The sequence below is a fragment of the Panthera tigris genome, chromosome C2, assembly GCF_018350195.1.
Source record: "Panthera tigris isolate Pti1 chromosome C2, P.tigris_Pti1_mat1.1, whole genome shotgun sequence".
Taxonomy (NCBI): Eukaryota; Metazoa; Chordata; class Mammalia; order Carnivora; family Felidae; genus Panthera; species Panthera tigris.
Window position 1 is genome coordinate 604,118 of NC_056668.1, and position 25,294 is coordinate 629,411.

General features: G+C 49.2%; 2 protein-coding genes, 1 long non-coding RNA gene and 1 pseudogene across 9 annotated transcripts in view; 3 read left to right on the forward strand and 1 right to left on the reverse strand.

The window, feature by feature from the left end:
• The window catches only part of LSS (lanosterol synthase), a 34,293-nt gene extending 29,079 nt beyond the window's left edge, over positions 1-5,214 (forward strand). For 3 of the 5 annotated variants that reach the window (XM_042998732.1, XM_015534657.2, XM_042998735.1), the window contains one exon: positions 350-3,128. In XM_042998732.1, the coding sequence (XP_042854666.1) occupies positions 350-481 (132 nt within the window). In that variant the 3' untranslated portion in view covers positions 482-3,128. The other 2 variants (XM_042998733.1, XM_042998734.1) reach the window with 2 other exon arrangements.
• LOC122241989 lies at positions 2,027-10,000 on the reverse strand. 3 transcript variants are annotated; one of them, XR_006222118.1, is made up of 5 exons: positions 9,927-10,000; positions 8,990-9,205; positions 6,889-7,135; positions 3,164-3,221; positions 2,027-2,237 (listed from the first exon to the last, which is right to left on the reverse strand). It is a non-coding gene; the product is annotated as an uncharacterized LOC122241989 (long non-coding RNA). The 3 variants fall into 3 exon arrangements; XR_006222120.1 differs by having other exon boundaries at positions 9,894-9,935; XR_006222119.1 differs by lacking the exon at positions 9,927-10,000 and adding an exon at positions 9,679-9,885.
• LOC122230898 lies at positions 6,032-6,151 on the forward strand (annotated as a pseudogene).
• SPATC1L (spermatogenesis and centriole associated 1 like) lies at positions 9,128-24,527 on the forward strand. The gene is made up of 4 exons (XM_042998736.1): positions 9,128-9,421; positions 14,136-14,486; positions 23,682-23,833; positions 23,964-24,527. Exons 1-4 carry the CDS (start codon positions 9,220-9,222, stop codon positions 24,288-24,290), a joined length of 1,032 nt encoding a protein of 343 aa, XP_042854670.1. The 5' UTR covers positions 9,128-9,219; the 3' UTR covers positions 24,291-24,527.
• Positions 24,528-25,294: the final 767 nt, after the last annotated feature.

A 25,294-nucleotide genomic window follows, 5' to 3' on the forward strand; every position in this document is an offset into this window, starting at 1 on the left:
ACTGGGGCAGAGGACGCTGGATAGCCTCAGGCTCTGCCTCAGCATGGAGTGCAGGAGCACCTTCACCTGTCTCCTCTGATGTGGGGTCACGAGGTCACACGAGGCTGACCCCCTCCCTTGGATGAGTCCAGGGATGACAGCTGTGAGGGGCTGGTAACTCAGGCCAGAGGGTTTGCTGCAGGGCGAGGGGTCCAGAGCTAGGGTGGTAGCAGGGGGATGGCCTGCAGAGGTTCCCTCGGAAACCCCCCCACCTCTGGGAGCCTGACAGCTCTCTGGCTAGGGTCTCTGTTCAGGGAGCCCCTTAGCCACCTGCTAGAGCCTTTGTGTTTATTTCTCTGTGTTCTTTCAGGAGAACATCCCTGGCGTCTTCAACAAGTCGTGTGTCATCAACTATACCAGCTACAGGAACATCTTCCCCATCTGGGCCCTTGGCCGCTTCTCCCACCTGTACCCTGAGAGTGCCCTTGCTGGCCGCCCTTGAGGGTGCCTGGCAGGCAGGTGGGTGGTGGGCACTGTCATCTGGGAGGGCGGGGCAGGAAGGGGGCATCATCCCGGTGAGCTGCAGGATCCCCTGCCCAGGGGTCCAGTGCCCCTCACAAACCCCTTCCCCGGGGTGGGACCAGGCCTGGGGCAGGGGTGGGGCCGGTGGCTTTAGGCACTGGATTTTCAGGGTAGGTTTAGTTCTTAGAAGAGCTCGTGGAGCTCAGGTGAGGAAAGGAACAAGATGAGCCATGACCCTGGCACAGTGTGTTCTGCAGCACCTAGCCAGGGTGTGCGGCCTCGCTTTGGGGCTGGGAGGGCTTTCTCCACCAGTACTTCAGTTCTTGGGAGAGGGGAGTGCGGCCTCACCTCTTCCTGCCCGGTGCTGCCCAGGAGCCAGCCCGACTGGGCTTGCCGCTAGGCTGGCTCTTCCTGTTTCTTCTGTCTGTGGGGCTGAGGGACGTGATCTGTTCACCGTGGCGGCCCCGGGCTCGGCAAGGGACAGGGACCAGACTCGCCGAGTGTCTGTGGCTGTGCGGAGGGGAGTCAGATGTGGCTGCTGGCCGTGCCCTACACCCTAGGCTCACCCACGCTGCATTGTGGTCACCAGTTGTGGGCGCCAGTATCCCTCTCTCCCGAGTTTGTAGCCTGCAGTGTCTCGTGCTGACAGGCTCAGGCAGGAGACTAAGTGTGACGAGGGACAAGTGCTCGTGAGTGGTTTAGTGGTTACCACCATGGGGCACCACGTGTGCCAGGCACAGCGGAGCAGTCAGCGCTGCTGGCTGGACGGGCCTGATGCTGTAGGGTGCCCTCTTGGCCGCCGCCAATGCTCGTGTCCTGGTTTGTGCTCTGAGAGGAAGTGAGGGCTGGAATTCCAGGGTGGTGCCTCTTAGGAGCTAAACCTTTCAATTCCCTTCTGGCTCTATGTCTGGTTTGGTGTGCATGGATTTGGGGCCCAGGATGGAAAAACCTGGGCTCTGGATTTGCCTTTGACCTATGAGGACAAGTGGGTCATGTGCTCAGGGCTTCCGTAGGAGTGTGGCTGTGAGGAGTCACCAAGGGCTTTGATGAGAATAAAATCCAGGCCTGGTGTTGCCCCTAGGGCCCTGCTCTGGTTGGCCACCCTAGTGCCTCTCTGCCTGTTCTTCTGTGCCACCTCCTGGATTGGTGGCCGCCCCTGACTGTGCTCCCTTGGCAGACCGTCCTCCCTCAGACAGCCAGATGTCTGAGTGTTCCTCTGCTCCTGCCATTCTCTGCCCAGATCCCTACAGGGCCATTGCTGAGACTTTGTACCATATGGCCTTGACCCTGCAGCTCTCTTGGCCTTGAGTGCCATCCCTGACTCTGCTTGGGGCTTGCCTGCTTTGGGCTTGAGCTGTTCCTTCACTAACTTCTCTTGCCCCAGGGTGGTGCTTCTGCTATGAGCCCTGCAGGGCTGGGTTTTGTGTACACGTAGATGGCCCCGTCGGCTCTACTGGCTGCCACACTGTGTGGCACGTAGTGGGTGTTCAGTGGATACCTGTTGACATCAGCACTTCTCCCCAGACATTTTTAAACTCGGGTTTATTTTGGCTGAAGGAACTGTTGGGATCCCTTTGAAATCATCGGGTTTGCTCTTGCACTTCTTTTCGTGGCCCCTGTTCTCCCCAGCTGGGGTAATAGCAACATAGGTGGTGATTGACCACAGTCTGCTCCTTGAAGTGGCTGCTGCCCCTGGTAGGCTCCCAGCCATGGCCAGATCATAGGGTTAATGAAACCTAAGAAATGAAAATCTACTTTTATACTGCAAATGTTGTCACTTCTGTGGGCAGCTACCTTAATAAATTGACATGTAATTCCCTTAGAAGCATGTCACACTTGTGTTTTGTCTCATCTTGGGAAGAGTCACAGATCTGGGGTTTTCAGAGACTCACTTGGATACCATGTTGGACACTGGGCCACCACCTCATCAGTTTCAGGGGATAAGAGTAACTGCTTAAAGATGAGCAGGTGCATGTTGTTTTGAATGGAAATTATGTGCTTCAGCCTAATTAAAAATCAAGTTCTCAACAAAACAGAACAGAAATAGACAGAATGGACTCATGAATATAGAACAAACTGGTGCTTGCCAGAGGGGAGAGGATGGGGGATGAGTGAAATAGGAGAAGGGCATAAGAACACAAACTTCCAGTTATAAAATATGTAAGTCAAATGATAGAAAGTACAGCCTGAAGCATATAGCTGATGATACGGCAGTCACATTGGGTGGTGACTGCACTTACTTTGGGGGTACTGAGCATGTACACAGTTGAATCAGTGTGGTGCACCTGAAACTAACACAACCTTGCGTGTCAGTTGTACTTGAGATTAAAAAAGAATCAGGCTCTCTTTCCTGGGCAAATCATCAAAGATGCTTGAATTCAAATTATTTTTGGTTATTGGGAGCAGATTCTGAGTATTTACTGGGAAGTTTTTGCTGGAGCCATATTAGATTTTCTGCATTCACCAGATGTAAACTTTAAACCTTTCCTTTGAGGAATTCTCTAACTATAGATCCTTAACTCACAGTGGAAATTCAACTCTAAGAAAATACTTTTCCTTACTGAACCTAATCAATATGCTACATATATTTAAATTTTATTTAGGCAATAAAATGTTATAAAAAGTAATGCTATTTACTGTTGCTTCTTTATCCTTTTCTTACCTCAGCAGTTATGCTAATTATAGGTTAATCGGTCAGCTTGATTTATCTTTGTCTCCATCTGCAATATAAATTTTTATTCACGATTCACTTTGTTTAAAAAGGAATTGAGGGTAGAAACAGAGGAAAGTCAATAGGACATGAGGCATGGGTCGGGGTCAGATTGGTTTGTTCTTATGACCTCAGTTTTGGTGCTTAGCTTTCTAGGAGGTGGCTGGAGCTTACACACAACAGCCCCAGTAGTTGGGGAGATGCTGGTCTCACCGGTTGTGGATGGGTCACAGCTAGGGCATCTGCTCGCGGTGGGATCCCACCATAGTCACCCACATAGGTGGCAATGGAAGGAGGCTGAGGATGCTGCTCTGGAGAGCACCGGGCCACTCTGTGGTGTGAACTTCGTGCCTGGCGTTTTCACCTGGGATTTTGGGTGCTGTCTCAAAGACTCCCTGTCATCACTCAGGAGGATATAAGGGTGATATGGATAACTTAAGGTTACCTGTTTTCTTCAGTGAAAATGATTCACCCATTAGTTTCTCCATGATGACTACTGGTGGGTGATTTCCAACCTTCCTCTGGGGACAGTGATGGCCCAGGGAGTGTCTGAAACCCATGCTTGAGACAAGTGGAGAACAGCTAGTTTGCATGGCTTCAGGTGGCCTCAGATACCTTCCCCACAACCAGGCCTTTTGTGGGAATGAGACGCAGTGGGCTGGGAGACCCTGTGTCTTTGATGCCCTCTCTGGTTCTTGGGAGGGGGTAGAGAAGTGGGGACTATTCTTGGACCATCCAGGAACAGGTGAGCACTGAAACAGCCCATGGTGGCCAGAATACTTTAAAAAAAAAAAAAAAGAGCCAGTGACCTGTTGGATGATCTTGTGTGGTCGACCCAACATGCATATGATTGGAGTCTCACAGAATGGGGTGGGAGGGAGGCAGAAAAACATCTGAGTAATCATGGCTGAAATTTTTCCAGATATGGAATATATAAACCCATAGATCTGTGATGCTCAGCAGACACAGAACAATCACACAGATGAAATATGCCAAAACCAAAACCTCCTCCAGAGCACATCATGAGTTGATGAAAACCAGTGATGAATAAAGGCTTAAAAGCAATCAAAAACAGACATGTTATATACAGGTGAACAAAGGGAAGGACAGCTGACTTCTCATCAGGTAAAATGCAAACCAGAAGGCAGTGCTGCATGACATCTTTATAAAGTATTAAAAGGGAAAAATTGGTCAGCTTAAAATTCTCTATTCACAGAAAACGAAAGTGAAGGCAAAGTAGACCCTTTCCAGACAAACCAAAACTGAAGGAATACTCCAGCAGCCTTGCCCTACAAGAAACGTTGTTTGGGCCCAAGGATAGTGATAACCAGGTGGAAACTGATCTGCACCAAAGAATGAGGCCCAGAAATGTTACGTGTAGAAGGCTTTTTCCCCTTTGTTAAAAACAAGCATACAAACAAAACTTCTTTAAAATAGAATTAACTTTTCAAGGCAAAAACAAGAATGTGAACACGGACAAGAAATGTGCTGGAGGACAACAGCAGATGCTGCCGAGAGGGCTCCCCTTGTGTGTCAAGTGCTGCGTCCCCAAGTGACAGTATTTACCAGGACACAGATTGTTGTAAGTAAAAGGAACCTATTGTAAACCCAGAGTAAACCACTAAAAAAAAGAAAGGGGGTATAGCTAGAAAACTGATAAAGGGGACAAAATAATCCCAAAGGAGACAGGAAGAAAGAACAGACAGGACGATAGAAAATGTGATAAACCTAACTCTTGTGGACTGGATTGTGTCTCCCAACATTCATTTGGAAGAAAAGGACCTAAATTTGGATATGGGGCCTTTCAGAAGATAATAAGGTTAAATGAAGTCACAGGGTGGCTCTGATCTGATAGGACTGGTGTCCTAAGAAGAGATGAGGGGACACACAAGAACGACCACGTGAGGACAGAACTCTGCCCACACCTGATTCTCAGGTTTTGTGCTTTCAGAACTGTAAGAAAATAAATTTCTGTTGTTAAAGCCACCCAGTCTGCTGTTATGTAGCCCTAGAAAACTGCCGCACCAACCATTTAAGTAATTAAAAAAAAAAATTTTTTTTAATGTTTTTATTTATTTTTGAGACAATGCAAGAGACAGAGTGCAAGTGGCCGAGGGACAGACAGAGGGAGACACAGAATCTGAAGCGGGCTCCAGGCTCCGAGCTGTCAGCCCAGAGCCCGACGTGGGGCTTGAACTCACGAACTGTGAGATCATGACCTGAGCCGAAGTCAGACGCTTAACCGACTGAGCCACTCAGGCTCCCCAACCATTTAAGTAATTTTACTAATTGAAGGGCCAAGTGCTCTAGTTAAAAGCAGAAACTGTCACATTGAATGAAAAAGCATGACTCGTGTGTTGTCCGTGAGAAATTTTAAATGCAAAAATACAGGATAAAAGGACTAGTTTAGAAAACTATATGAAAAAACATTAATCATAAGGAAAAGTACTATATTAATATAAGGTAGGTTTCAGGAAAAGGAATGGTACTAGAAGCAAAGAGTCATTTAATAACAGTAATGCGTATGCCCTAATAACAGAGCTTCAGAATATGAAAAACAAAAATGGGCAGAGGGAGAGGGAATTCGATAAAGTGGGAGATTTCAACATTGTCTCAGCAGGAACAATCTTGAGTAGACAAAATCTTGAGCCAACTTGAAGTGATGGACATTTATGGAACACTTCACCTAACATTCTTTTTCAAGAGCTTATGAACCATCATTCACTAATACCACATGCGGGGTGAGGAAATTTGAAAGGATTGAAGCCATACAGTGTATTCTCCAACTGTAATGGAATGAAATTAAAAATCAGTGACAAAAAGAATACTTGGCAGGGGAGCTACCGTTGCACTCCGAATGTGCTGACCCCTGCGATTTCCCCAAATGTAGGAAACTTGACTGCATAATTTGTGATGGGGGAAAAAAAGAGAAAATCCCAAATATCTGGAAATTAAGCAATATACTTCTAAATAACCAATGATCAATAAATGAAAGTACAAGGGAAATAAAATATTTCAAGCTAAGTGAAAAAAATGACATCAAAATTTGTGGGATGTATCTAAAGCAGTGGTCATAGAAATGGTTACAGGCTGAAATATTAACACTATATAAGGTTTCAAATCTGTGATTTAAATGTCCACCTTAAGAATTTTAAAACCAGGGGCACCTGGGTGGCTCAGTCGGTTAAGCGTCCGACTTTGGCTCAGGTCATGATCTCACAGTTCATGGGTTTGAGCCCTGCGTCAGACTCTGTCTTGACAGCTCAGAGCCTGGAGCATGCTTCAAGATTCTGTGTTTCCCTCTCTCTCTCTTCCCCTCCCCTGCTCATGCTCGCGCGCTCTCTCTCTCCCTCTCTCTCTCTCTCTCTGCCCCTCCCTGACTCACACTCTGTCTCTCTCTCTCTCTCTCTCAAAAATAAACATTAAAAAAATTAAAAAAAAATCTTAAAAACCAGAGTAAGTAGAAGGAAGGAAATACCAGATAAAAGAGCACAAGTCAAATGCTGTAGGAAACATAACAGAGGAGATCAGTGAAGTTGATGCTTGGAGAAACTTAACAAGCCTCTGGTCTGATCCAGAAAGAAAGGACACCTACAGCAGGCATTAAAAAGGTGCATTGCCACAGGTCCCGCAGACACCAGGCAGTGTCCAGCCTGGTTACCCCCAGGCCTACTGACCTGGCGTGGTCAGCTCCAGCTCACCGTGCTGCTGCCTCTCTGCATCCCACTGCTCGCGCTGCCTGGCTTGCTGATCCTCATGTCCTGCTGCACACACCTGCTGGCGCTGCTGGCTCCACGTTCACATTAGGCTTTCTGCTGTGGCCATGCGGTCTGTCCTCAGAGGCATGAGACCACAGAGTACAATAAGGGAATGTCGTGGGGTGCTCAGTGCCAGTGTTCCACAGCGCAGGCACGGAAAAATCCCCTGAAAGACACAGTTATTATATAGGTGTTCCTGAGAAGAAGTGGGAAATTTAAATCACCCTGTATCTATTTTAGAAATTAATTTGAAATTTAAAACTTTCCTAGAAGAAAGCTCTAGTCTCAGATGGCTTCCTGGTGAATTTTGTCAATCATTTAAGACAGAAATAACAATCTAACACAAATACCCAGACATTAGAGGAGGAGAGAACATTTTGCGACTCCTTTGAGAGGGTGTGACCTTGATAGAAAACCAGACCAAGACATTACTGGAAAAGGAAATACAGATCAATTTCCCCACACAAATACAGAAAATATTTAACAGACTACTAGCAAGTTGAACCCAGTGATAAAAGAACGATGCATCATGATCAGAAAATTGGCAGAGGGTGATGGTCCTGTGGCTGGAGGGGATATGATTTCCATAGGGTTTTCTAGGGGTCATAAGAAATGGCATTTTAAATGCCATGGTGTAAGGGGGGATGCTTTCATGTCCCAGGGCCTTGCTCTTAGGGGTTTCGAGGGGAGACATCCATCCTCCTTCCTGGGAGCTCCTGCACACCCTTGCTTAGTGGGCACTACCCATGTCCCCGCTGTCCTTGTCTGATGTGAGAGGCTGTGGGTCCAGACACTGGGCCTGTTTCAGGTTGCATGAGGTACGTTTGGGACTTAGAAATCCTCTTCCCCAGGGGTGCCTGGGTTAAGCATCCGGCTTTGGCTCATGATCTCATGGTTTGTGAGTTTGAGCCCTGCATCACACTCTGTGCTGACAGTTCAGAGCCTGGAGCCTGCTTTGGATTCTGTGTCTCCCTCTCTCTCTCTCTGCCCTTCTGCTACTCACGCTCTCTTTCTCTCAAAAATAAATAAGCATTTAAAAAAATTAAAAAAGAAAAAAAAATCTTTTCCACAAAACCCGACTCAAGGCTTTCTCTCCTTGAAGGAACCTTATGCTAACTTGGCAGTCTGGGGAAAATAATGGCTTTGTTCTACCTGTACCCTGAGTGCCCTTGATGTGGCATGGGGAACCCTGGGTGTTGGGGCTGAAGGATGGAGGATATGCTGGTTCCTTGTTTGGACTCTATCCCTTCCCAAGAGGATCAGGACATGACTGACCTCTCTGGTGCCTCAACGGCTGCCAAGAAGCACGACCAAGAACTCCAGAGCCAGGAAACAGTGCTGAGTGCATTTATTGCCCTCAGTAGTTAATTGGAAGAGCGGGTGTTGGGGTGGCTTTGTGGTGGTCCCACTACCCGAGGACCGAAATCTGCACCCTGGCAGGACTCCACAAGCACAGGTCTGTGTGTGATTGGTCCGGACAGCCCTTGTGCCCGGTCGGGGGGAGTCTTCAGTTAGGTCCAGTAACAGTCAGTGTTCCGGTCGCTCAGGGCTCACAGTCCAGCCCTTCTTACGAGGGAAGTGTGGTCAGCAGGCTGCCTCCAACTGCCAGCCCCTTCAGATCAGAGCCCTCCTGGAGTCCACGGGGCTTGTGGGCTGTTGGGGGCACCCAAGCTCCCCTCCCTCTGCCCCACTGCCCCTTTTTCTTAAAGTGTGTGTCCCAGGTGCGCACCCTAATACGTGTCTGCACACCAGACACCGGCCTCGGTTCTGGGGGATCCCGCTTACCCCCCAGAATGGGGAGCCACTCATGGGCAGAGACACCATGAGTCAGGCGGAGTAAAGGCAGAATCCCCCTGAGGTCTGCACATGCCACACGGTGTGGATGGCCCGATGCTCCCCTCAGCCCAGTGCTCTGGCTGTTGCTAGAAGGTGCCGGAACATTCCTGTCTTGAGCTGGCTGCCCTCCCCTCAAGACCCGTCCTCATTCCTCCTGTCCGTTCCCTGTGTTCTCGGCACTCACTCTTGGTGGGAGGTGTTGCTCTGTGGGCACCGGCCCAGGGGAGGTCTGTGGGTGCGGCGGGTGGGACGGGCGACGGCCGGGGTGGCACTGGCTCTTTAAGGGCGACATCACAAGGCTGCGGAAGGCCAGGCAGTGGTGGAACTCCAGGGCTGTTTCTGGAGCGTCTACGGCACCGGATTTCCACCTCCATGGGGCCGCAGGCCCATACGTGAGCACCTAAAGACGTGGCCATGGCCGAGGGGAGTGAGCTGATGAACAGGCTCATGAGTGAGAATGCAGACCTGAAGAAGCAGGTGCGCCTCATGAAGGAGAACCAGATGCTGAAGCGTCTGCTCAGCGAGAGCTGCCAGGAGCGCTTGGGCCTTGGGAGCCGGGACCTGCTCTTCCCCAAGGCACCCGCCTACCCCGAGGACAGCTCCCCCGGGAGCGCAGGTGAGGCTACAGGCAGGACAGCAGGGCCCAGCTGGCTGCTGGGGTCCAGGAGCCGTGGTGAGGCCGCTGTGCCCCGGCAGGGGCCTGGTTCGGTGATGCCGGTGGTCTCGGGCCCCTTCCCATCCCTCAGGTCTGAGTAAACCAAGACCCAGTTCCCCATTCTCCTGTGTGTCCTCAGGTAAGGCCCTCTGGGCCACGAAGCCTCATCTAGAAAATGGGGTGGGGGTTAGCCCCCCATCTCACTAGCTGCTACTCACCAGCCCCCTGCACAGAGCTCATGGATGCAAAGCTCCTTGGGCAAACATGTCCTTGGGGTCCTTCAGCCTCAAGGAGGACCTTGAAGAGGGAGCTTGGACAAGCAGAGGGTGGGGGTGGAGGATGGCAGAAAGAGGACAATGACGCCCCAAGGGGCAGCTGGAGAAAACCCTATCCCCACCAGTTCTGAATTCCCACCAGAGGCCAAGGCACATACTTGTCACCAGAAACTTGCTGAAGAGGGACTGACCTCCCAGGACTTGTCACCTGTGTGACATCCCACAGAGGGTCAGTGCTGCCTTCTTGGGCCACCAGGGATGCATTGTGCAGTGGCTGCAAAAGGCACTTGTCACCAAGCCTCATAGCTGCTGTGATTACTGCCAAGAATCAAACCCAGTGTGACTTCATTGTCCTTTGTCCTGAGAACTGGGTCAGGCTGGGGCCACCTCTGAGGGCTCAGAGCCACCCCTGTGTCAGTACTGGCAGGAATGCTGGGGCCCTCCCTCTCTCACCTTCCCTCCCATGCCTGGTTAGTAGAGGTGCGGACTCACAAGGGTCGGGCTGCCCCTGGAGAGACCCTGGTCAGGGCCTAGGTCAGGGCAGAGTCTCTGGGACCACAACCAGCACCCCTGCCTGTGGGTCACCCCTAGCAATCCCAGACTTTTGCCAGACACCAGTCTTAGCAGGAGCTCCAGTCCCCTGGGCCAGCCCAACACCACCAAGCCTTCCACATGGAGGCCTGGAGCCCTTGCTGCAGGGCGTGGGCCAACGTCAGCATGGCTGACCATCCTCAGGGAGGGGCCACCCCCATTCCCGGGGCTCTGGGACGCTGCCTTCGGCCTGGCTACAACCCTCAGCCTTCTTTGGGGACTGGAGTTTGGAACGACTCTTAACACAGCAGCAGACATTTGTGAACAGAAGGGAACTGCCACCAGCAATGGCTCATGTTTCCCATGGGCCCTTAACGTCTGCCTTCAACGCAGGGTGTGCTTTAAAAACCTGTTTTCTTCATTCAACAACAGGAGCTCCTGGCAAACTTATAAATACCCCAAGAGGATGTAACATACAAGGCCAAGCTCGTGCTCCTGGCCCTGCTCCCAAAGGAAGCCACTGTCAACATTTTCTTGGGTTTCTGTCTGAAATTTGTGGTGGATATTCATGTGCACATCAGGGGATCTTCTGGGTTCCCTTAAACACGGTTGAACTATTCTATACTTTGCCCCCTCCATCCACCTTACTTTTGTCACCTGGAGGTCCTCTTTTCTAGATCCAGGGCCTGCACTCCAGCGCTGGAGCGACTCTCGGGGTGGAGGGCAGGGGTTCCCCACAATAGCAGCCCGGCGCCAGGCCAGGCGGTGCCCTCCAGCCCCCTGCCACCTGCCATTGGGGTAACGGCCGGGAAATCCTTGGGTCAAAGGCCCTGTGCTGTTGAAATAGATGCTGTGTCCTCTGCACCCTTCCAGTGCCCTCCTGACCCATAGGACCACGCACAGTGGCTAGGCTCGCACACCAGCCTCTTCCTCAGCTGCCTGTGTGCCCTGTGTGCTATGCTTGTTAGTTTGGTCTGTTTTCTGAGTCTACAACCGCACTGTGTGCAAATGATTGAAATGAGATTGACAGTGTGTGTACTTGTTAATTTTGCCTTTGTCTTTGCCCTTGGTATTCCCAGAACCCTGGCTCTGGTGGCAGTTGGGCCTGGGGGTGGAGGGGCATGCAGGCTAGGTGCTGGGAGGACCCTTCTAGTCCTTCTTTTTAAAGAACAAGAAAAATTGAGAAACAGCTTGTTTTGTTCAGTTTCCATGACCTTGTTTGGCCTTGGTAGGGTGCCCTCAGCTCCTGCCCTTGGCCTGCTCCATCGGGAGGCCCGGGCTCCTGTTGTCTGTCCTGGTGTTCACTAGGATGGGTCTTTGCTCAGGATCTGGGGACTCTGTTCCTACCTGGATCTGGGCTTTGGTCTTCTTTCTGTGGGATTTCTGTTTGGGGATTTGATACCAGACTTGTGACCAGTTATAATCTCAATCAAGAAGCATCTTTTAATTTTTTTCAGTGTTCCAACCTTATTTATGTAATATAGGGATTAAGAATCATTTGGAGCCTGAAAGAATTTACCACTAGGCCCCCAGGCCTGCAGCCCTCAGAGCATAATTGTTTTATAACTTCTAGATTTTTCTTCTTTGCTTACTGGTCCATTTAGTTTTTCTACTTCTTACTGAGTCATTTAAAAATAATTTCCCGGGGTGCCTGGGTGGCTTGGTTGGTTAAGCGTCCGACTTCGGCTCAGGTAATGATCTCACGGTCCATGAGTTCGAGTCCCGCGTCGGGCTCTGTGCTGACAGCTCAGAGCCTGGAGCCTGTTTCAAATTCTGTGTCTCCCTCTCTCTCTGCTCCTCCCCTGTTCATGCTCTGTCTCTCTCTGTCTCAAAAATAAATAAAAACGTCAAAAAAAAAAATTAAAAAAAAAATAAAAATAATTTCCCGCAAGAGTTCTCCTGTTACTGAAATCTTAGTGACGATGCAGTTGTGTATAATGGTTGCTTGTAACTCAGACCTCTTCCTGGTCTTTCTTATGTTGCTTTTCTCATTTCCAATTTTATTTCTTCATGTTTTCTGTTTCCCTAAGGTAGTTTTCCACAGTTTCGTGGTCTTGTAGACTTTCACAGAACTGTCTGCGGTGTATTTCGCGGTCGTGTTCATTGTTTTCTTAAGAGCTCCTCTTCATATCTTGATTTGAATGTTTAATTTCGAGATGATTTTTATTTATTTATTTATTTATTTATTTATTTTTTAATTTTTTAACGTTTATTTATTTTTGAGGCAGAGAGAGACAGAGCATGAACGGGGGAGGGTCAGAGAGAGAGAGGGAGACACAGAATCTGAAACAGGCTCCAGGCTCTGAGCTCTCAGCACAGAGCCCGACGCGGGGCTCGAACTCACGGACCGTGAGATCATGACCTGAGCCGAAGTCGGAGGCTTAACCGACTGAGACACCCAGGCGCCCTGAGATGATTTTTAAAAAGTAATTGAAGCATTTAAATTACTAATTTCAGTCCAAATACAGTTTTAAACGTACTGATGTCTTAATATATAATGTTCTGATTTTCATTATTTCTCAATAATCATTGTTTTTTATTATTATTTCTTCCTCGATGTGATCGTTACTTGGGAGAATGCTTTTACTTCTGAGGAAATGCAATTTTCTCCTGGCCACATGGGCAACAGGAGGCAAGACACATCCTAATGGATGTCTTTTTTTGAACATTTTTTTCTGAGAAATCATTGCTGGAGATAGATCAGTTGGTTCCTGAGGAGGCACCTTTTAGGGTATAATTTTTCATGATAGCTCTTAAAACACACTGTTTCTCAAGTATATATTTGCCTTATTGCCAGGAGAACAAGATTATAACATGAGGGTAAGAAAGGATTTTATCAATCAAAAAGAATCGATAAGTTAAAGTTGACTACATTATAATTTAAAACTTCTGCATGAGAGTCAGTATAAAAGAGATTCAGACCTAAGCAAGGCACCCACGGGAAGACACAACACTTTTCATCAACAAGGAATTAGTATGCAGGAGACAAAAAAAGCTGCTACAAATAATTTTAAAGACTACCCCTCCCCCAAAAAAAACAAGCAGAGAAAAGGCAAAGAAAATTCACAGAAAGGAAACCTGAGGGGCCGATGAGCACATGAAATGATGTTCACTATCACTGGGGATTAGGGAAAAGCCATGTGTTGTTTTCTGCCCGGGGACCACTGATGTAGAATACAGAGGAGGTTAAACAGCACACACCTGAGCCCAGTGTAGACAGTATAAACAGCACACACCTTGCCCACTGTGAGCAAGGAGGCACATTAAGGAATGCTGATTATAGCTTTGCTTTTTCAAGGAAAACAGGAGTCATCCCCATGCTTATCAACAGGGCAGTGGATATGAAAATTGCTCTGTGTGTGTGTGTGTGTGTGTGTGTGTGTGTGTGTGTGTGTGCGCACGCGCTCGTGCACGCTCACATGCGTGCATGCATGCATGCCCATGTGTGCCAAGAAATGGTTAAATGTATCAGGTAAGCTACCCAATGATTCAATATGGATGAATTCCCAAAAAAAGATAATGCTGCAGCAAAAAGGTATTTTGCAGGATAAAACATGTATAGGATGATACCATTTATGTACATTTAAAAGCATAAGCAAATCCCTCTGTATTGTGTGTGGGTTCCCAGGTGGGTGGGAAGCGCACGGGGGCACGTGTGCTTGCCATGCCCATAAACTTGAGGCTGGTGGTTTCCTCAGGTGGGCTGGGCACCCACAGTGTCATATTCTCTAGAGGGAGGAGGAGGGCTCTGAAACACGGGGTGGGGTGTCACAGATTGAGGCTGGGTATGTGGATGTTCTTCTGTATTCTCTCCCTCCTTAGGGATGTCTCAGGAACACAGCCTGACCTGCCCTCCCTCCCCGTCCCAGGTGCAGACTTTGGAAGGTTCAGTGGCGTCCCTGATGCACCCTCCCAGCTGCAGACGTCCTCCCTGGAGGACCTGCTGTGCTCACATGCCCCCATCTCCAGTGAGGATGACGCCTCCCCTGGCTGTGCCACCTCTTCCCACGTGCCCTTCAAGGCTTTCCTCAGCCCCCCAGAGCTGCGTGCACCCCGAGGCACTGACAGGAAGCTGTCCCCGCTCCTGAACCCCTTGCAGGACCCGCTGGCAGACAAGACCCTGCTGGAGCCCAGGGAGATGGTCCGGCCCAAGAAAGTGTGCTTCTCAGAGAGCAGCCTGCCGTCTGGGGACAGGACGAGAAGGAGCTACTACCTTAACGGTATGGCCCAGGCAGGGGCGGGCACCAGGGCGCAGTAGTCTGGGTGACCAGCTGGGCACAGCTTCTCCATTTTCCTGCAGAGGGAGGAGAGTGTGGCTGGGAGGCCAGGGTCTGGGGCTGCTTCTGTGGACATTTTTTGCCTATTAAAAAAAATGGACTTGCTTATCTTATGATCGAGTTGTCAGAGTTCTACATATATTCTGGATACAAATCCTTTTCTGGGTGTATGTCTTGCAAATGTTGTCTCCCACTCTCTGGCCTTTCCAGTTGCATAAGTGTTCTTTAAAGAGCAAAACTGTTTAATTTGATAAAGTCCAGTTTATTGATTTTTTTTTTGTTTTATACAGTTCATGTTTTTTGTGTCCTATTTAAGAAATCTTTGTCAAACTCATGGTCACAAAGATTGTTTCCTATGTGTTCTTCTGGAATTTTTATGGCTTTAGGTTTTACAACCTAAAGCCAATAGGTTTCAATTTCAAGTCAATTTTTGTGCATGGTATGAGATTTGCATTTGTTGGGTTCTTCCAACACCAGTGTTTAGAAAAATTATTTTTTCTTCATTGAATTGCCTTGACCCTTTTGTCAAAAATCAACTGTTCATATATGTATAAGTTTATCTCTGGACACCTTCCCCCCGTCATGCTGTGTTATTTGTGTTGATTCCAGTACATATGGTCTTGATTACTGTAGCTTTAAATTTTTTTTTTAACGTTTATTTATTTTTGAGACAGAGAGAGACAGAGCATGAATGGGGGAGGGTCAGAGAGAGGGAGACACAGAATCTGAAACAGGCTCCAGGCTCTGAGCTGTCAGCACAGAGCCCGACGTGGGGCTTGAACTCATGGACCACGAGATCATGACCTGAGCCGAAGTCGGCCGCTTAACCGACTGAGCCACCCAGGTGCCCTGATTACTGTAGCTTTAAAGTAAGATCGTCATTCATATAATGTCTTGTTCTCCATTTTCAAAGTTGCCCTGGCTATTGTAGGTCCTTTGCATTTCCACATGAGTTTTAGAATCAACTTGTCCAACTTTGCAAAAAAGCTTGCAAGGAGTTTGATTGGGATTGCTCTGGATCTACAGATTGATTAGGTCAGTTTTCAGGGAAATTAACAATTTATTAATAATAACAATATTGAACCTTTGGGTCTGTAAATGCTGTGTGTCTCTCCATTTATGTAGTTCTTTAAACATTTCTTTCAACAGTGTTTATAGTCTTCTATGTATAGATCTTGCACATTTTGATAAATTAATTCTTAGTATTTTCACATTTTTGATACTATAGGAAATAGTATTGCCTTTATCATTATCAATTTCTGATTGCTCATTTCTAGTATATAGTAACACAGTTGATTTTTGTGTATTTACTCCTGTGATCCTTAATTTTATTTGTCGACTTGACTGGGCCATGAAAAGAACTACCCAGATAATTGGTCAAACATTCTGGGTGTTTCTGTGAGAGTGTTTCTGGATGAGTTGAACATTTAATAGACTGAGTAAGCACATTGCCCTCTCAGTGTGGGTGGGCTTCATCCCATCACTTCAAGGCCTGAATAGGACAAAAAGGTTGATCCTACCCCAAGGAAGAGAAAATTCCTCCTGCCTGGTTGCCTTTGGACCTGAAACATGCTTTGAACTGAAACATGTTCTTGAGTTTCAAGCCTGCAGTGCTCTGGACTGAAACCACACCATTGGTTCTCTTGGTTCTCAGACCTTTAAAGGCAGGTTAGAACAACATTTTCAGTCTCCCTGGATCTCTAGCTTGCTAACTCACCTTGCAGATCTTGAGACTTGTTAGTCTCCATAATCATGTGGGCCAATTTCCTACACACACACACACACACACACACACACACACACACACACACACACCCTGTTGGTTCTGTTTCTATTTCTCTAGAGAACCCTGAAAAATAAAAATGTTGTATCTTGCAACCTTACTGAACTCACTTATTTTTTTAAATGTTTTTATTTATTATTTTTGAGGCAGAGTGTCAGGGAGCAGGGAGAAGAGGGAGGCAGACAGAGAATCTGTGCTGTCAGTGCAGAGCCCAATACTGGGCATGAATCATGAAATGTGAGATCATGACCTGAGTTGAAGTCAGAGGCTTAATCTATTGAGCCATCCAGGCGCCCCCTGAACTCATTTGTTCTAGTAGATTTCTTTAAGTTTATTTATTTTGAGAGAGACAGAGCTTACAAATTTGGGAGGGGCAGAGAGAGAGAAAGAGAGAGGGAGGGAGGGAGGGAGGGAGGGAGAGAGAGAGAGAGAGAGAGAGAGAGAGAGAGAGAGAGAGAAAATCCCAAGCAGGCTCCACACTGCCAGTGCAGAGCTTGATGCGGAGCCTGAACTCACAAGCCAGCAGATCATGACCTGTGCCAAAGTTGGACGCTAACTGACTGAGTCACCCAGGCACCACTGTTCTAGTAGCTTTTTGTAGATTCCTTAGGATATATGATTGTGTCATTAGCAAATAAAGACAAATTTATTTTTTCATTTCTAGTTTGTATTCCTTTTGTTTTTCTTATCTTATTGCATTGGCAAGAAATGGTGACAGTGGACTTTTTCTTTTTTATCTTTTCCTAATTTAGGAAGCATTCAGTCTGTTATTGTTAAGTATGATGTTAGCTCAGGTCTTTGTAGATGACTTTTATCAGGTTGAGGAAGTTCCCTTTAATTCCTAGTTTTTTTTTATAATGAATGGATATTGGATTTTGTGAAATGCTTTTTCTGCATCTACTGAGATGAGCATTTGGTTTTTATTTGTAGTCTGTTTCAGCTAATATGGTTAATTACATTGATTGATTTTTGAATTGTAAACCAACCTCGCATTCCTGAGATAAACCTTACTTGGTCGTGACGTATTATACTTTTTTGTATTGTTGGATTTAATTTCCTAAATTTTGTTGAGAATTTTTGCTATCTATGATATTGGTCTATAGTTTTCTTTTCATGTCATTTTCTGGTTTTGGTACCAGGTTAATGTTGACTTCAGTGAATGAGGTGGAAAGTACTCCATTCTCTTTAATTATGTAGAGGAGTTTATGTAGAATTGGTATCATTTATTCCTTAGATGTTTGGTAAAAGTCACCACTGAATCCACCCAAGTCTTTAATTTTCTTTGTAGGAATATTTCCCCTGCCACAAGTTCAGTTTCCTTGTTGATATACAGCTATTCAAATGATCTATTTCTTCTTAGGGAGCTTTGGCAATTCACTCACGATAGTGAGCTTTTGTGTTTTTTAAGGAATTAGTCCATTTCATCTAAGCTGTCAAATTTATTAGCATAAAATTGTTTCTAGTATTCCGTTATTATCCTTTTAACATCTGTAGGATCTGCGGTGAGACCATCTCTAATTTCTGATAGTGGTAATTTTTGTCCTCTTTCTCTTTTCCCCTAATATTTCTGGCTACAGGTTTATCAATATTGTTGACTTTTTTCTGTGAAGAATAGATTTTGGCTGAATCTTGGAAGGCCAAGGTTGGACTAGAAATTATTGCTAGAACATCTCAGGTATATATCACTTCTTCCATCCAATTTATGCTTTAAAGACAGAACAGGATGGTAAGAGAGACTGATTCCTGATTAGAGAAGTGTATGAATATAGAAGGGGAAATTTGCACTCTGAGCTTCATGGCCCTCATCTGCCCTGACAAACTGCTGTGCAGTCAATCTGGTTTTCAGCTCGAACTCTTGGGTACTTATGCAGCCTCGCAAAGTGATTAGGGAAGGAGAACACTAAAGACTACAGTGCACTGCGGCAATAAAGTAAAGAAGGCCTGAATAAGTGGAAAAACATCTCATGTTCGGGGACCAGAAGGCTTTACATCATTACGATGGCAGCACTCCCCAAGTTGACCTGCAGATTCAACGTGATTCCCATCACAATCCCAGCTGGCTTCCCTGCATAAATTGACAAACTCCTCCTGAAATTCAGGTGGAAATATAAGGGACCCAGAACAGGCAACACAATCTTGAGAAAGGAGAGCAAAATTGGAGGACTTACACTTCACAATTCCAAAACTTACTGTAAAGCTACGGGAATCCAGGCAGTGTGGTGGTCAGAAGACAGATGTACAGAGATCAGCAAAGTAGAATTGAGGTTCTAGAAATAAGCCCAGGCATTTACAGGTTTAATGTGCAACATGGACACCATGGCTTGTGTCAGCAGAGAGAGACTTGTCTTTGCAACAAATGATGTTGGGACAAGTGGACAAACATGTACAAGAATGAGCTGGACCTCACACCACATGTGAAAATTAACTCAAAATGTATCAAAGACCTAAAAAAATCTAAAAGAGCTAAAGCCATATAACACTTAGAAGAAAACACAGAGAAAAATCTCATGACCTCGGATTTGGCAATAGATTTTCAGATGTGACACCAAAAGCATTAGCAACAAAAGGAAAAGTATATGTATTGGGTTGTATCAAAAGTAAAAATTTTTGTATTTATTGATTTTTTATTTTAGAAAGAGAGAAAGTCCATGAACAGGGGAGAGGGGCAGAGGGAGAATCTTTTTTTTTTTTTTTTAATGTTTATTTATTTTTGAGAGAGGTAGTGAACGAGCAGGGGAGGAGCAGAGGGAGAGGGAGGGGGACAGAGGATCTGAAGCAGTCTCTGAGCTGTTAGCACAGAGCCCGACACGGGGCTCAAACTCATGAACCATGAGATCATGACCTAAGCTGAATTTGAATGCTCAACCAACTGAGCCACCCAGGCGCCCCAAAACTTTTGTATTTCAGAGAAACACATTTCAAGAAAGTGAACTGAGCCTACAGAGTGGGAGAAAATATTTGTCAATCAGATGATAAGGGGCTAGTATCCAGGATATATAAGAACTCTCTACAACTCCACAGTAAAAAGACAATCTAATTAAAAATGGGCAAAACACAATGAATATTTCCCCAAAGAAGACGTATAGATGACAAATAAGCACATGAAAAGGTGCTCCAAATCCTCAGTCATCAGCCAAATACTGATGAGACCACAATGAGAAACCACTTCACGTCTACTAGGACGGCTATAAAAAAATGAGGGACCGGCATAAGTGTTGGAGAGGATGTGGAGACAATCGGAACCCATGTACATTGTCGCTGTGGAAAGCAGTTTGGCATTTCATCAAAAATTACACATAGAATTACCAATGATTCCATTCCTGGGTATATGTATCTAAAAGAACTGAAAACATTTGTCCACACAAAATTAAAAAAAAATTTTTTTTGATGTTTTTATTTATTTTTGAGACAGAGACAAAGCACGAACTGGGGAGGGGCAGAGAGAGAGGGAGACAGGAACTGAAGTGGGCTCTGCCTGACAGCAGAGAGCCCAATGTGGGGCTCGAACTCACAAGTGATGAGATAGATCATGACCTGAGCTGAAGTCAGACACTTGGCTGACTGAGCGCCCCCACACAAAAATTTTTATATGAATGTCGATAGCAACGTTGTCCATGAGAGCGCAAAGGCCTCTCAACGGACGAAGGGATAAACAGAATGTGGTCCATCCACGCAACGGGATTGGTTCTGCCCCAGATAGGAATGCTGTGCTGACACCTGCTGGAGTGTGGAGGCACCTCAGAAACAGCCGAGAGAAAGCCAGCCCAGCCCGAGGATCACCTGCTGCGTGGCTACACTTGCATGAAATGTCCAGAATAGATACATCCATAAGGACAGGAAGTAGTTTGGTAGCTGCGGGGCTGCGGGGAGAGCTCTGTGTGACTGACAGTGGGTACAGGGTATCGCTTTGGTGATGAAAATATTTTGGAATTTGATTGCGGTGATGGCTGTACAACTGTGAATATAGAAAAGCATCTGAACTGCGTACTTTGAGAGACTCAGTTTTATAGGATGTGAATTGTATCTGAATAAAAAACATTTTTAAATGATTGGGGAAGCATTGTGCCCCATATGCCTCAGTTCCTTTGTCTGTAAGTGGGGTCTGAGGCCCCTTTGGGATCATGGTGAGGATGAATGAAGTCCCAGAGGGACCAGAAAACGCTCCTGGGGAAAGAAAGCGGATGCCGCCCCCCAGGATGCCTCGGAGGGCTCCGAATCCCCATCAGGTGGTGCTCCTGGGAGGGGGCGTCTTGCCAGGAACCTCCCTCACCCGCTCACCTCCTGAGGTCCAGAGCTGTGTGGGGAGCCACTGCCCCTCTTGCCGCTCCAGCTGCTCGAGTGACACCAGATCACTTCCTGACACCCTCTGTGGCTCCGTTTCCCCGGCATTCCACCCCAGCATTTCTCCTGCGCCCTTGGAGCCCTGCACCATCTCCGTTCATATCCGACTTTCCCCATCCGGTGATCCTTTGGCTCCAGGGCCCCACAGCTCCGAGGCCTTCCTCGCGGGGTCTGCTGGGGGACATGTGGCTCTGGGCCATCTGCATCCACACACTTGTGGCCCCTCCTCCTCCCCACATCCGCCTGCAGAGCCACATGGACTGTGCCCCGTGCGCCTCGGTCATGGACTCCCCGCTCAGTGCCTGCAGGTGCGGCTGAGGGAGTGGAAGCACTGTCCCCTACCCCCTCGGCCTGTCCTCTCGGGCTGTCCAGCCTGTCCTGGAAGGAGCTGATAAGCCCGTGCTGACTGGCTGTTATGTGCTGGGAGGGGCTACCGTGTTCCTGCGGTGGGAGTGACCTGGCAGCTTTCTGGGACTAGCGGTTATGTGGACACAGTCACGGGAGTTGGCCAACTGTACGGGTCACAGGTGTGGCTGGTCCTGGGGCTCCGCAGTGCTCACGGCTCAGGTGGCCACACGGGAGGCTCCCCTGGGCTGGTGTGGGGTGTCCTGAGTGTTGGAGCCTGCTGGGTGGGCCTCGTGGGCTGCACCCGGTCAATGCCCTGGAGGGTCTGCATCGCGGTCAGGTTTGGAAAAGCCACAGGGGCTCTAGGAAAGGCTCTACAGATGGCTCTGTTCTTAAGTGTCTCTCATAGGGATGAAAGAGCAGAGTGTGGAAGCGGCACGGGCCTGGGGGCCCCGGTCAGGTGGAGGGTCCCCAGCGCAGAGGCTCTGCCTGACTCTGACGCAGGCCCCCTCACTTTGGGTCTCTCCATGTCAGATTCATCCAACGGTAGTGACTGGCAGGGTGTTTTTCGGAGAGCACAGGGTTTTGAAGGCGTGGCCGCCTGTCTGCTGCTCAGTGAACAGAGGCTGCTGTAGGAGGGCAGATTTGGAAGCAGGTGTTGGGGGGGAGGGTGGCTGCTGGGCCTGGAAACATCAGGAAGACAGTTAGACAGGACCTCCTGCCCACCCAGCAATCCTCTCCACAAACTTAGGGAAGAGTTTTATTATCAAGTAAACATTAAACCAGCCTGTGATGCAGAGGCTGCCAAGACAGCCAGGCGGACCGGACCCGTTACATGGGGCACACGTGTGTTGTCGAGTCACATGAGTTACACACGTGTCGTCGAGTCCCATGGATCACGCGTGTTGTCGAGTCCCATGGATCACGCGTGTTGTCGAGTCCCATGGATCACGCGTGTTGTCGAGTCCCATGGATCACGCGTGTTGTCGAGTCCCATGGATCACGCGTGTTGTCGAGTCCCATGGATCACGCGTGTTGTCGAGTCCCATGGATCACGTGTGTTGTCGAGCCCCATGGATCACGCGTGTTGTCGAGTCACATGGATCACATGTGTTGTCGAGTCACACGGGGCACACATGTGTTGTAGAGTCACGAGTTACACACGTGTTGTCGAGTCACATGGATCACACATGTCGAGTCACATAGGTCACGCCTGTTGTCGAGTCACATGGATCACACGTGTTGTCGAGTCCCATGGATCACGCGTGTTGTCGAGTCCCATGGATCACGCGTGTTGTCGAGTCACATGGATCACGCGTGTTGTCGAGTCACATGGATCACACGTGTTGTCGAGTCACATGAGTTACACGTGTTGTCGAGTCACATGGATCACGCGTGTTGTCGAGTCACATGGATCACACGTGTTGTCGAGTCACATGAGTTACACGTGTTGTCGAGTCCCATGGATCACGCGTGTTGTCGAGTCACATGGATCACGCGTGTTGTCGAGTCACACGGGGCACACACGTGTTGTAGAGTCACGAGTTACACACGTGTTGTCGAGTCACATGGATCACACATGTCGAGTCACATAGGTCACGCGTGTTGCCGAGTCACATGGATCACGCGTGTTGTCGAGTCACACGGGGCACACACGTGTTGTAGAGTCACGAGTTACACACGTGTTGTCGAGTCACATGGATCACACATGTCGAGTCACATAGGTCACGCGTGTTGCCGAGCCACATGGATCACGCGTGTTGTCGAGTCACACGGGGCACACACGTGTTGTAGAGTCACGAGTTACACACGTGTTGTCGAGTCACATGGATCACGCATGTCGAGTCACATAGGTCACGCCTGTTGTCGAGTCACATGGATCACGCGTGTTGTCGAGTCACATGAGTTACACGTGTTGTCGAGTCCCATGGATCACGCGTGTTGTCGAGTCCCATGGATCACGCGTGTTGTCGAGTCACATGGATCACATGTGTTGTCGAGTCACATGGGTCAGTGTGTTGCCGAGTCACATGGATCACGTGTTGTTGAGTCACACGGGGCACACACATGTTGAATCACATGGGTCACACACGTGTTGTTGAGTCAACCTGCACCCCGCCCTCGGGAGATGAGGGGACATGCCTACCTAGCCTCTCCCGACGCACCTGGTCAGAGGGCCGGGCCTTCTGGTAGGGCTTACTCTTGACCCAGGTGCCTGGCCAGAATCCCCTGGGGGAGGGGCAATACAAATAGTCCTGGGCTGTAAAACAAGCTCTTAAAGACATTTCTGTCCATCTCAAAGGGACAGAGAGAGGACTCAGGATCACAGCTTTCTCAGGTTGCTCTAAGAGGGAAAAGAGAATAGGTCTCTCTCCTTTTCGGTGACACGAAAGTCAAGGTTTTCTTTTCCATTTGTATTTGCCCTCACAGTGGAGGGCAGGGGAAGCAGCAGTGGGGAGGAGCAGGCCATGCGCCTTCATCATGCTTGGGCCCCTTTGGGAAGCCCCGCCCAGGCCCCAGTGGCTTCACCCCAAACTTACAGCACCTGCGTTTAGGTTGGTCCTTTTCTCAGAGTAGATCCTGGGGCACGGGCAGGAGGAAGGCGGGTGGCCCCTGACCGTCCGTGTCCTGGAGCCCCCAGCCTGGCTCACTGCCCCCGCTGCTCACAGAGATCCAGGGCTTCTCCAGCGCTGAGAAGGACGGGCGCATCGTCGGGGAGATCGCCTTCCAGCTGGACCGGCGCATCCTGGCCTATGTCTTCCCGGGAGTGACCAGGCTGTATGGCTTCACCGTGTCCAACATCCCCGAGAAGATCAAGCAGGTGTGCCTCTCCGCCCCAGGGTCCCCTCCCTGTCCTGGAGTCCCCTCCCTGCTGTGAGGACCCCTCCCTGCCCTGGGGCCCCCGTCGCCCCCACCCACGCCCACGCTGTGCCCCCCCCCACCCCCCCCAGACGTCCATCAAGTCCCTGGACGGGTCGGTGGACGAGAAGAAGCTTCGTGAGCTGACACACCGCTACCTGATGCTGACCGCGCGCCTGGAGAGGCTGGGTTACAACCGTGAGGTGCACCCGGTGTTCAGCGAGTTCCTCATCAACACCTACGGCATCCTGAAGCAGCGGCCCGACCTGCGCGCCGACCCGCTGCACAGCAGCCCGGCCGCGCTGCGCAAGCTGGTCATCGACGTGGTGCCCCCCAAGTTCCTGGGCGACGCGCTGCTGCTGCTCACCTGCCTGTGTGAGCTCTCCAAGGAGGACCGCAAGCCGCTCTTCGCCTGGTGAGCCCGCCCGCACCCGCCGTGCCTTGCCTGCAATAAACATGTTTGTTCCCAACCCGGGGGCCACGTGCCTCCTGCGTGTCCCCTCCGGCCCGGGGCAGGGGCCCAGTCTGCCGACAGGGCGCCCGGGGCCACAGGCGCCTCTCACCAACCGGGCCGCGCCCCGGGCACCCGGCCCGCCCGCCGCCCACCCCTGCGCGGCACTGTGGCACTTTATTAAAATCATCTGTTTTCCTGTGTACCTTTACCTTTGGCTCTTTGAAGGCGTGGAGGGCGTAGCAGGAGGTGCCTGCTGGTATTTGTGGAAAGAAGCCAGGACCGAGCCTCCAGGGCAGGGGGCTGTGGCTCTGGCCGGGCTCCCAGACCCTCCGGCCCTCAGGGCCTTCCCCATGACCCCATTACCATCCTCTGAGGTCTGTCTCCTCCCGTGAAAGGGCCAGTGGCTGGTTTCCCCAAACGGAGAGGCTGAGGCAAGGATCCGGATGCTGGGGGGACAGCAATAGAATCTGCAGAGCTCTGTGAAAAATGAAAACACAGGTCTCTTGTTCAAAAGTAGGAATTTCAAGAAGGTGACAGCAGCGTGTTGGATAGAGAATAAGGCCCATGCAGCTGTGAGGATTCCTGGGAGGCTATTTATTTGGGATGATTTGATGTACCCCACCCCCTGACCCCTGCTGGAGCCATCAGTTCCCTGTCTCTCCTGGGGTCTTGAGGACAGGTGACCTTCTGGGCCCACGTGAGGACCAGGGCCTGGTGCTGGCACCTTCCTGGCCTTGGCTGTGAGTAGAGGGTCTCTGGTCACTTCTCTGCTGGCGGTGTGAGGACCGTCCCTTGGTCCTCACAGCCTCCGGTGTCCCAGGTGTCCAGCACCTTAGGGCACAGCTTGGGCAACTGTGACGAGCACCACAGACCAGGGGCGTTCGGACAACACACATTTATTTCCCCCTCGTGCTGGAGGCTGGACACCTGAGGTCCAGGTGGTGGCAGGGCTGGTCCCTCCTGAGGCCT

Coding starts and splice junctions, on each gene's coding strand:
- SPATC1L (XM_042998736.1), top strand. CDS start 9,220: ATGGCCGAGGGGAGTGAGCTGATGAACAGGCTCATGAGTGAGAATGCA. Junction 9,422..14,135: donor CAGCTCCCCCGGGAGCGCAG/GTGAGGCTACAG, acceptor TCCCCGTCCCAG/GTGCAGACTTTGGAAGGTTC. Junction 23,834..23,963: donor TCCCCGAGAAGATCAAGCAG/GTGTGCCTCTCC, acceptor CACCCCCCCCAG/ACGTCCATCAAGTCCCTGGA.